Source organism: Saimiri boliviensis, chromosome 11 (assembly GCF_048565385.1).
Source record: "Saimiri boliviensis isolate mSaiBol1 chromosome 11, mSaiBol1.pri, whole genome shotgun sequence".
In the NCBI taxonomy this organism is placed as follows: domain Eukaryota; kingdom Metazoa; phylum Chordata; class Mammalia; order Primates; family Cebidae; genus Saimiri; species Saimiri boliviensis.
In genome coordinates, this window is record NC_133459.1 from 115,008,250 (window position 1) to 115,020,651 (window position 12,402).

Below are 12,402 nucleotides of genomic sequence, written 5' to 3' on the forward strand. Positions count from 1 at the left end.
ATTTATTGGTTTATTCATCAACCAACAGGCACATATTGAACACCTACTGGTTTATGCTGTAGATAGTCAGAGGCCCGTCATGGAGTTGGACAAAATAAAGGGCTTTGTCAGTTAGTATGCTTCTTATTGCCAGTAACAGAAATCCGGATTCCAATGCCTGAAGCAGAAATAGAATGTAGCCCCTCACCTACCTGGCAAGTCTAGGGACAGATCTGGTTTCCTTCAGGCACAGCTGGATTCATGGGTCTTAATGCTGCGTTTGGGACCTAGCCTGTCTTCGTCTCTCGGCTCCGCTCTGCTTTGTGATGGCTTCATTCTCAAGCCCTCTACATGGTGGCAAAATGGATGTCAACAGCACCAAGGCCACATCCTCTTTAGTTCCAGAACAGTAAACAATACGCTGCTTTCTCAGCAGTCCCACCAAGTGTTCTGCTAAGTTTTGTGGTTTCTGACTGGACGGTGTGCTCTTCCCCAAACCAATGACTGTCACCAGGCAAATCCGATGCTCTGATTGGTCAGATTGGAGTCCTACATCTCCTTATAGCTGGGTGTGGGGTCAGCTCTACACAAACACTGAAGTTGAGAGCAAGGGATACACTGGTTCGTTCCCCTGAGGAAAAGGTGATGGATGTGGGATGGTTTTAAAAAAAAAAAAAAAAAAAAAAAAAGCTGTCAGGCAACCACATAAGTCTATGGTTAGAATTACAGATGGTCAAGTTTGGCAAAGGCAACGTTTGACTCAATATAGGGTAAGCGAAGACCCACTCCTATACTCCCTTGCTTCTTCCTTTCCTTTTTTCTTCCTTTCAGCAAAACTTAGTGAATGGCTACTTTGTTCTAGGTGCAGAGAATACATTGTCCTAGAAGTGGACTCTGCCCATAAGAAGCTTCCCAAGTAGTGAGGAAGAGAGATGGCCAGGGTGATGGGCTCACATTCATTGAGAATTTCTATTTTGAGAAATAGAAGTATGAAGAGCATTTCTGTGTTTTTTAAAATTAAAAAGACAGCTCCAATCATTATTATCATTTAACATCTTTACTTAGACTGTCTCAGTGAACTCTGCTTTGTTCAATGCTTGGAATAAGTCTCTCTGGTATGCTTCTTTGAATAATGAAGACTCCATAATCCACTTTTATTTTCTTGCCTAGGCCGCTGCAAAAAGCAGTAAAACCTTTGTGTAATTGAAAGTAGCTTTCCTTAGATTAGGTTTCCTTTGAGATTAGTTTGCTTTTTTTTTTTTAGTCCTTGATTTATGGGTTTGTGGTTTTATTGTACCAGGGACTTTTGTAGTAAGGTGCTTCAAAATATACGGATACAACAGAGATAAACAAAATACCTTTAATTTACACTTTTACCTTATCAGTCTCTAGGTTGTTAATGCATCTCCCACCAATGCCAGTCATTTTCCTTCCCATATACAGACATCTCTATCTGGGTATACATCGTTTGTATATTGAGAGTTGATTCAATGTTGAAATGAACATGTGGATTTGTACATTTTTTTAAAAAGCAACAAATATGAAATTATTTCTCTGACATTCAGGATTGAGCAATCCTTACATTATTTTTTAGCTGTAATTTTTATTTTGTTCTGTACTACTGAAACAAAGACTAAGAAAAACGCAGCACAAATAATCTGAGGATTAGGGAGTACGTCAATATGGTGGTTGTCAACTGGAGACATTTGGCAGTGACTGGAGTCATTCTTGGTGGCCTTGATTACTGGAATCTTGTGGGTAGAGGCCAGGGATACTGCAAAGCATGCTAAGATGCACAAGACAAGCCCCCATAACTAAAAAGTATCCAGTCCAAAACATTAATAACACCTGGCAATAATAGGATTTTTGGAATTCTAAACATTGAAAAGACTCAGAGCAAGTTTGTAATTTAGGTTTAAGTCAAAGACAGAGGAAAGTTATAGTTATAGAACCCTGGAGCTGAAAGGAAAAGTCATTTAGTCCAGTCTACCCATTTCCTAGATAAGGTAATTGACTCACATAGGAAATAAGTTACCTGAAGCACCCTAACTCCTTCACCTCCTAAACATGGGATCAAGCAACTTGTCTAACTACTGTGTGCCTCCCTTTTCTCATCTGCAGAAAGGAATCATACAACTTGCTTGTATTCACTTCGGCAGCACATACACTAAAATTGGAAGGATACAGAGTTATCAAAAAACAAACAAAAAAAAAGAACTTACCTCAAATGATTGCTGTGAAGATTAATTCAAATGTAATATGGCTGGGTGCAGTGGCTCAAGCCGGTAATCCCAGCACTTTGGGAGGCCGAGGCGGGTGGATCACGAGGTCAAGAGATCGAGACCATCCTGGTCAACATGGTGAAACCCCATCTCTACTAAAAATTACAAAAAACTAGCTGGGCGTGGTGGCGCGTGCCTGTAATCCCAGCTACTCAGGAGGCTGAGGCAGGAGAATTGCCTGAACCCAGGAGGTGGAGGTTGCGGTGAGCCGAGATCGCACCATTGCACTCCAGCCTGGGTAACAAGAGCGAAAAAACTCCGTCTCAAAAAAAAAAAAAAAAAAGATGTTGTGTAAAATGCTTTTTCCTCTGAAAACAGTAATATATTATCTTACCAACAATTCTCTGAAATAGATTTTCTCTTATTTTCTTAAATGGCTTATAAAAATTCTTCGCAGTCATTCTGAGTTGAATTTTTACTTCTCTTGTTACATTAGTCAACTAAATTGTTTTTAATTAGTGGCTTTCTACAAAAATCTGCAGAATTAAAAGCATTAAAACTCTTCTGTATTACGAACATATATTAAACTGCGCTTGAGGGAAAATCTCATTCATGCGGTAGTCTTCTCCTGAAAATCTCATTTGTTGGATTGAACTCCTAAAATTAGTCCACATCCCACAAAAATATTCTATATAGTCAATCAAAGACATTTTCTCCCACATCAGGAAGAAGTTGGTGAAAGAAAACAGAGTGAATCTTAGTTGATTTTATCTGTTTTCTATATATTTATTTGACATTCAAGGTCCACAAAGCAGTCAGAGAAGGGCAACACATGCCTGTCTAATGAGTGCTACTGAGCACCAGGCACCGTGCTAGGAGTTAGAAGTTAAGTGATTTGCTCTGAGTTTACACAGTTGGTAAGCAAGAGAGCCACGACAACACAGCTCTGCCTGGGTCCCAAGTACTTAAACATGCACTGTTTGCTGCATCTTGGTTCTTGACAGAGAAGGACTTACTAGGATAGTAAGTAAATCCACTCTGAGATCAGATATTCTTAATGCAAAATGCCTCCCTTAGATTATTATTTTGTATTTTCCTTTGACCTTCAACTTTTTCTTTCAGGTGTTGTGTAACGGGCCAGGAACATGTGTTCCTATCTGTGTATCTGCCCTTCTCCTTGGGATACTAGGAATAAAGAAAGTGATCATTGTCTACGTTGAAAGCATCTGCCGTGTAGAAACGTTATCCCTGTCCGGAAAGATTCTGTTTCATCTCTCAGATTACTTCATTGTTCAGTGGCCAGCTCTGAAAGAAAAGTATCCCAAATCCGTGTACCTCGGGCGAATTGTTTGACAAATGGCAACTGACTTCTTTAGAATTTTGCAGTTAACAGTAGTATGTACTCAAATTGGAGGGGAAAAAACCCCTACATGTTTATTGTAAGGTGTCTGACAGTCCTGAGAATTATTGATGGTAAGGAATAAAAAGTGTACAGAGGACTCTGAAGAAACAGGCTTCTCTTATGAAACAAGCATTGACAAGCAATAACTACTAAATGTTTATGCCTATGTAAACCAAATTTCTTTTCCAGAAAAAAATATGTGTCACCACCTGAAATTTTCTTCTGACTGTTTTAGTGGTATTTTTTTAAACATAACTAAATATAGTACTTGTATGATTAGTAACATTTCCTGTCCTATAGCTTTTTTAAGTATTCTGTATTTTAAAAGAAGAAAAAAAGAAAGGTATTTCTGAGTTTTTGTTCAGATACAAAAGGCTTTATTTCCTGTATGGAAACACTGATGTCCCCAGTGAATCCTTTCAGCATAAAGGAAGCAGTTATATTAAATTGGCTTCATGACAATTTGTATTCCACAAGCCTCCAGAACTTTGAGCATAAACCAGTATCTTTTTTTGTGCTTCAGTCTTGCTTTTGGAGTAGCTGGCCTTAATACAGAGTATATTCTAAAATCTCTTGTTTAATTGTTAAAATGAATTAAAGATGACCATTGTCATAGTAATAAAACCATGATTCTACCTATCAGTAATTCAGACTCTCAAAACATTAACAAAATGCTTTAGTAAATACTACACAGTGTCATGGCTGTATCTGTCCCTGGCATTTTGAGATGTTGAGGCTTGCTAGATTATGTATTTACTAGACATTTGTATAGTGCTTGCTGTATGCCAGATACTCCTGTAAGTGTTTTTCAGATATTATTTAATCTTAAGAACTCAATGATGTAGGGACTGTTGTTATTCCCATTTTACAGCTGACTTGTCTAAGGCCACATGACTAGTAAGTGGCAAAGCCACAATTCGAGTTCAGGTGCGGCTGGCTTCATAGCGGGGCATTTCATGGGTGTGTGGCCTATGCAGTCACATAGAGTTCTACACTTAAGAGGGCCCACACTTGGTTTAATGTTCTGCTGTCACTCTCTTGAATTTCTTAATAATTTTTTAAACAATGAACTGGTATTTTAGACCCTATAAATGATGTCGCTGGTCCTGTGTTTCTGTGTTGAGACTGTGTTTCTACTGGTGCCATGTCTACTGTAATAGCAGTATACATTTAGTGCCATGCCTGGCCCAGGGAACTCCTAAAACAGGAATTCTGTTTCCCTCCGTCTGAGCTCTGCTCTTTAACAAAGCAACAAAAGAAAGGAAGGAAGGAAGGAGGGAAGGAGGGAGGGAAGGAAAGACGGATGGAAGGAAAGAGAGGGAAGATCCTCTCCTGTAGTATTTCAGTTTATGTATAGTTTTATAAGTATGTTATAAATCTAAAGAAATGGTGATTAATGAAGTGATTGAATTTTAGTGAAAAGAGACATGATTACCCACGATTGTGTAAAATTTAAATCCTGAAGCTTATCTAGCCTTTCTTTTCTTTTTTTTTTAAAAAAAAAAAAAAGAAAGAAAATGAAAAAGAAATAACTTCCTTCTCTGAATCAAGTAACAGGAGGTGCATCTGTCAGCCGGACATTTTCCTAGGTTTTTGGCTGGAGAAATGTGTAGCCAAAGATGTCTCAGAATGGTGAGAACGCTTGGCTGTCTGGATTTAGTGGGCCTGGGGCAGCCAAGTGATAGTTCACTGTGCTTTGATTTAATCCTCAAATCTCAGGCACTGGCTGTTTCCACTGACCTATAGACCTGGAGTATCAGACGACCTATTAGTATCATTCAACAGGGGCTGAGGTGAAATAAGCCTTGACTTTTCTGGAGAGAATGTTATTTTTTCAGGGACAGTAGCATCTGCATTTTATTCCTGTTTAAAGCTTTCTCTGCTCTGTACTTTGTTCCTAAGTGGCACTAGGTAATTGAATGGTAAGGGAAAGTGAACTGCATTTAGTAAATGCCTCTCTGTGCTGTGGGGCAGCTTCCCCGGGCCCCCACTGGTAATCCTGCTGCAGAGGCCCCGTCAGGTCAGAGCTTACAAAGATCAGACCAGAGAGAGTTATAGAAAAGATGCTATAATTTTTTCCAGAAACATATGTCCCAGATGTTTTGCAGAGTCTTAACTTAAGACAGCGGTTAGCCTGGAATGTCAGAGAAAGAATGTGTGTGTGTGTTGTCTCACCAAAAGTTTAGAAATACTCTATCTTTCATAGGTTCAGGCTGCTGTGCACTCATTCAGAGCCAGGCTGAGGCACGTTATTGCATCTTCCTGCTCATTCAGATTTCTTGGTAAACAAGTACATGCTCTGCTGTGTGTTATTGTTATGGCTAATTTGAGTCATCAAGGTCCCATTAGCAAAGGGGGCTGGTTTGACATTATGGTAGGGGCACAGTTTCCCTGCGTGCGTTCCTGTGGCATTCAGAAAGAGAATACTCTAGCCTCAACTCAAACTGAAGAAGGTGAGTAGCCAACTTGTCCCTTCCAATTCCTCTTAGAACACTCTGGAATGCAACTTTTACTGTAGGAGACTGTTCATGAAAAAATTAATCCAATCAGTCTTCAAATGAGAGGCAGGGAAACCACACATCCTGCCCACACCTACTTCCCTGTAAGATTCCTATCTGCAGTTCAGCCGTCCTAAAAGGTCTCAGCAGCTTGCCAGGTCAGAATGTCTGTTTCAAAAAGGATGCCCAAAAATCATGACAGGAAACTTTAGCCTGGAACTAAGAGTGCTATGAAACTGTGTCAACAAGAGCAGTGTGTACAATTGTGAGTTGAGCAGCAAGATGTCCTTGCTAGGAAGGAGATGGCCCAAGCTTTCCCTTGTAAAAGCAACTTGAAACACATTATTTTACCTTTCAAAGATACGTGGAAAGTTAAAATTGAGAAACATACCCCTTTACTATGCAGTTCCTTGGGTTGAATCAGTGCTTTATTTTTTCTGAAAAACCCCATCCCCCAAAAGGCATTTGATAGCAGCGTATTAAGCACCTTTTACCAATGATAAGAATATCATCATAAGTATTAAAGAAAATTTTCCTTCTCCATACGGGTCAGCGTTTGAAGCCCCGCAGGGTTTCTTGATAATTTCAGCCCTGACACACAATGAGCAGACACCCAAATTTTGTCCACCCTGAACATTCTTTTGTCAGGGCCCATCACTCTAGCACTCTAAAAACAAATCATCTGCAATTGAGTTCTTGCTGCCAACTCTTTTTTTTTTTTTTTTTTTTTTTTTTTTTTTTTTTTTTTTTGAGACGGAGTTTCACTCTTGTTACCCAGGCTGGAGTGCAATGGCGCGATCTCAGCTCACCGCAACCTCCGCCTCCTGGGTTCAGGCAATTCTCCTGCCTCAGCCTCCTGAGTAGCTGGGATTACAGGCACGAGCCACCATGCCCAGCTAATTTTTTGTATTTTTAGTAGAGATGGGGTTTCACCATGTTGATCAGGATGGTCTCGATCTCTTGACCTCGTGATCCACCTGCCTCGGCCTCCCAAAGTGCTGGGATTACAGCCGTGAGCCACCGCACCCGGCCTGCTGCCAACTCATTTTAAACCTGAATTTGACATCATCCTCCTTTCCCCACTGGAGCAGTTAACTGATACTAGCCCGCTAGCTTCTATCCTGTCCCTCAAGCAACAAACTTTGGGGTCCTTTTTGTTTTTTCACTCTTTCCTTACCCGCATATCATTGGTTGCCTTTTCATTTCATTCTCCCCAGAATTTTCTCTTATCTGTCTTCTCTCCTTGCAATTCCTTTTACTGTCCGTCTTCTTTGTCATCACCTAGCGATTCTGCCTTTGACTTGGTTCAGAGCCAGCCTTTCCTTTTCGGTTCCATGGTTACAGCCTAAGCCAGCTCTTCAACAAAAATGTCTGGCTTGATGAGTACGTTTTATTGAGGCACTGAGGAAACACCTGTGGAAGTGACAAATGAATGATTTTGTTAATTATTTATTTTGTTTTCAGAGACTACACCTCATTCCAGTTTTGTATCCTTGTTCTACTTTTTTCTTTTTTCTTTTTTCTTTTTTTTTTTTTTTTTGAGACAGAGTCGGGCTCCATCACCCAGGCTGGAGTGCAATGGTGCAGTCTCGGCCCAGTGGTTCACTGCAACCTCTCCCGCCTGGCTTCAAGCGATTCTCATGCCTCAGCCTCCAGAGTAGCTGGGATTATAGGCACGCGCTACCACACCCAGCTAAATTTTGTAATTTTAGTAGAGATGGGGTTTTACCATGTTGGCCATGCTGGTCTTGAACTCACAACTTCAGGTGATCCACCCACCTCAGCCTCCCAAAATGCTGGGATTATAGGCGTAAGCCACCACACCTGGGCCTTGTTCCATATTTTATAATATTTATACCGAAGAGAGGTTAAATAATTTATTAAAGATTCTGGAACTACAAAGTGGCAAAGCTGATATTTGAACCAAGGCATTCTAGCTCCAGCCAGGCTTACCTTAATAGCTATGTTAGGTTTGGTTTTGTTTTTGTTGTTGTTGTTGTTGTTTTGTTTTTTTTTTTTAAAGGTGCTAGAAAGGAAATAAATGAGGTTACAGGGTAGTATGATGGAGTAGAAGGTAGTTGGTGTTGTATGTAGACAGGGAAATCAGGAAGGGCCTTTCTAAGAAAGGTGATATTTTAGTTGAGTTCCAAAGTTCCAAAGGATAATGCCTTAAATGCCTTAAATATCCTCTTACTTCACTTCCAACTTAGATTTTGCCTCACCCACAGTCTTTGTCTTCAGCTAGTTTGAGCAAATTCTCTAACTCTGACACAGCCAGCCATTCCAAAGGTCAGTGCTGAGTTCCACACCATCAGATCACAGTCCTTGTACTCAGAAACACCTGTGGAAGGAACAGGGCATGACCTTGCTAATTATTTATGTTTGTCTTCAGGGACTTTACCTCAGGCCAGTTTTGTATCCTTGTTCCACTTTTGATAGTACTTATACCACAGCTCTACAAAACATAGGCACTAATTAAATAAATTACTTATAGCTTCAGACTTGTCTAGATTCACTTCAGTTATATTTTATCTAGACCAGTGTTTCACAAATGTTTTGGTCCCAGGACCTCATTATGCTAAAAACTTATTGAAAACCAACTGGGTGCAGTGTTTTACACTATGTAATCCCAGCACTGTGGGAGGCCGAGGCAGGCGGATCACTTGAGCCAAGGAGTTCAAGACCAGCCTGGGCAACACGGTAAAACCCCATCTCTACAAAAAATACAAAAATTAGCCAGGCATGGTGGCTCACACCTATATTTCCAGCTAGTTGGGAGGCTGAGGTGGATAGATCACTTGAGCCCGGGAGGCAGAGGTTGCAGTGAGCCAAGATCATGCCACTGCACAGCCTGGGTGGCAAAGCGAGACCCTGTCACAAAAAAATAAAAATCGAAAAGTTCAATAAGCTTTTGTTTATGTGATCTATATTTGTCAATATTTAGCATTGTAGAAATGAAAAATTTTCATCATGAGAATGCAAAAGAACATATTCCATTGGCTGTCAGAACAATATCATCACACATCATGAAGCATCTGGAAAACTATACCATCATGAGAATAACAAGGAAAAGGCAAATAACATCTTAATATTACTATGAAATTAGTTTTGACTTCATAAACCCCCAAAACACCTTGAAGACTCCCAGGGACCCCAGGACCACATTTTAAGAACTGCTGCTCTATATAATGTCACATCAATGAATTCATCTCTCTCTTTCTCTCTCTCTCTCTCTCTTTTTTCAAATAGATATAGGGTTTCATTATGTTGTCCAGGCTGGTCTCAAACTCCTGGCCTCAAGGAATCCTCCTACCTTGGCCTGCCAGAGTGCTGGAATCACAGGCATGTGGCACTGTGCCTGGCCTGTCTCCTCTTTGGTCAGTCAGTGATCTGTATATTAGTTTTATTGCTGAGTAAAAAATTGCCACACATATATTGGCTTAAAACAATACATTGTCTCATAGTTTTGTAGGTTGGAAATGCAGGCAAAGAAGGTTCTCTACTCAACATCTCAAAAGGCTGAAGTCAAGATAATGGCCAAAGCTGAGTTCTGATCTGCCACCCTGAATCCTCTTTCAGATGTATTCAGATGGTTGGTGACAGAATTCAGTTCCTTGCAGTTGTAGGATTCGTGGTAGTCTGTTTCCTGTCTTTTTAAGGACTCACATGACTGGGTCAATATAATCTCCCTTTTGATTAACTCAAGGTCAACTGATTAGGACCATAATTACATTCCTTTTGCCATGTTAATGTAACATAATCAGAGGAGTGATATGTCATATTCACAGATCCCACTCATACTTAAGGATAGTAGACTATCCAGGGCATGTAAATCAGGCAGTAGAATATTAGGGGCCATCTTTTTTTTTTTTTTTTTTTTTTTTTTAAGACGAAGTCTCACTCTTACCCAGGCTAGAATGCTATGGTACAATCTCAACTCATTACAACCTACTCCTCCCTGGTTCAAGCAATTCTCATGCCTCAGCCTCCCGAGTAGCTGGGATTACAGGAGTGTGCCACCAGCCTGGCCAATTTTTGTATTTTTAGCAGAGATGGGGTTTCACCATGTTGGCCAGGCTGGCTTCAAACTCCTAGGCTCAAGTGATCCATCCGTCTCGGCCTCCCAAAGTGCTGGGATTACAGGCATAAGCCACCATACCCGGTCTGGGGCCATCTTAGACTTCTGCCAACCACAATCAGCTAGATGGTTTTTGTTTTGTTGTAAGAAAAAAAAAAAAATTAACCTTTCACTTGGGCCACCAAACTCCTACCTTCAAGTTCCGACTTCTCTAATTTTTTTTTCAATATGGGAAATCCACATCTCCCAAACTCTGTCCCTTTTCTAGCAAGTTACTTTACCTTGCTGTAAAATAAGTATAATAATGGTACCTACGTTAGAGTTGAAGTGAGCACAAAACTAGATGATGCGTGTACTGGGTTTAGCACAGAGCCTGCTAAATAGTAAGCCCTCAGTCACCTTTGTCTCTGCCAGTGGGAGCTCCCTTGGTGTGTGAAGAAGGCTCTCCTGAAACTAAGCACAGCAACCCTCTAGGATGACTGTAGTCCAAGAAAACCCAGAAAATGTGTGCTGCCAAGGATTTGGAGAAATTGGACCCCTCATACATTGCTGGTAGGAATGTAGAATGGTCAGCAGCTGTGGAAAACAGTTCAGCAGTTGCACAAAAATCAAACATAAAGTTATCATATGGCCCAGCAGTTCTACCCGTAGGTACGTACCCTGGAGAATTAAAAACATATGTTTACACAAAAACTTAGATGTTCGCAGCAATATTATTCATAATAACCCTAAAGCAGAAACAACCCAAATGCTCACCAACTAATGAACGGATAAACAAAATGTGGTACATCCATGCAGTGGAATATTACTCAGTCACACAAAGGAATGAAGAAATACTAATACACGCTACGATGTGGATGAACCTTGTAAATAGTATGCTAAGTTAAAGAAGCCAGTCACAAAAGATGACAAATGCATGATTCCATTCACATGAAGTGCCAGAGGAGGCAGATACATAGACAGAAAGTAGCTTAGGGGTTTCCAGGGGCAGTGGGATGGAGAAATGGAAGGCAACTCCTAATGGGTATGGGGCTTCTTTTGGAGGTGATGAAAATGTTCTGGAATTCGAAGGTGGTGATGGTTGTACATCTCTGTGAATTTACTAAAAGCCACTAAATTGTTTCCTGGGTGGATTTTATGGTATCTATAGGCATTCCAGTTGACAATCACATCTTAGTATAGACTTTGAGTTGTCTCAATCAAAGCACTGGACATGTAAGATGAGACGTCTCCAGATGATTCCAGCCTTGCCATCTGAGTCACTCCAGACTTTCTGGTCTTCCCAGCTGAGGCTCAGACACCATGGAGGAGAGAAAAGCTCTCCTTTCTGTGCCCTGTGATTTGCTGATCCACAGAGTTCACAGGCATGATTTAATGGTGGTGGTTTTCCACTGTGAAGTTTTGGAGTAATTTGTCACAAAGCAATAGCTAATTAAAAAAATAACCTTTCAGAAGGAGCCAGTTTCTCCAAAGCTTGGGTACTTTATATTAAAAGAGGAAGAAATTTCTTGCCCTCCAGGCAAAAGTCGGAAGATGTATTTCTACACCATGGATAGGAAAAGAACTTTTTCCCTCCTTTCTCCTTGGCCTGCATGCAGCAGTGAAACAGAAACCAATGGATTCTTTTAAATCTTTAACCATATGCAGATGAATAAGCAAATGGTTGGACTTCATGCCTAATCTCTTTTCCTTTCCTGTATAACTGAGATTTTTTTTTCCACTCTAATAAACTTGAGCATTTAAACAGAAGTCATGTGTCACGTATATGACGATTAGCAGCAAGAATGTAGAAAAGGAGATAGCGGCTGAGCACTAAGCCTTAATTAATACCCAACCATTTGACTGAAAATAAGAACAATGTTTCTGGCAAAGAAACGTAAAAAAAAAAAAAAAAAAAAAAAAAATCCAATTTGGAATCATTTCTTTTTTCTCTCATTCTTTTTAGGGTAATGATTTAAAATTCAATGACTGTAAAGGGAACTTTTAAAAGTTTTCAGTTGAGCTCCAGTGACTGAAGTGCAGTAATCTTTGACATCAAGCAGGGCCACCCTCCCCATATCTGGTCCCCAGTGGACTGCCAACCCCCAGAATGTACACACTGAGACTCCGAAGGGAATACAGCCAACGAAAGCCAAGCAGCAGCAGGAGGGATGAAGGAGTATGGGGACAGTCTCTTCCCGCCCCTCAAAAAAAGGGAAAAGAAGCTTCATTCTTGAAAGAAAC

The 12,402-nt window shown here is 40.5% G+C and overlaps 1 protein-coding gene across 1 annotated transcript in view; it reads left to right on the forward strand.

The window, feature by feature from the left end:
• Positions 1 to 11,928, forward strand: part of ALG14 (ALG14 UDP-N-acetylglucosaminyltransferase subunit) — a 96,417-nt gene extending 84,489 nt beyond the window's left edge. The window contains exon 4 of the mRNA XM_003933279.3: positions 3,324 to 11,928. Within this exon, the coding sequence (XP_003933328.1) occupies positions 3,324 to 3,554 (231 nt within the window). The 3' untranslated portion in view covers positions 3,555 to 11,928. The remainder of the gene's footprint in view (positions 1 to 3,323) is intronic.
• Positions 11,929 to 12,402: the final 474 nt, after the last annotated feature.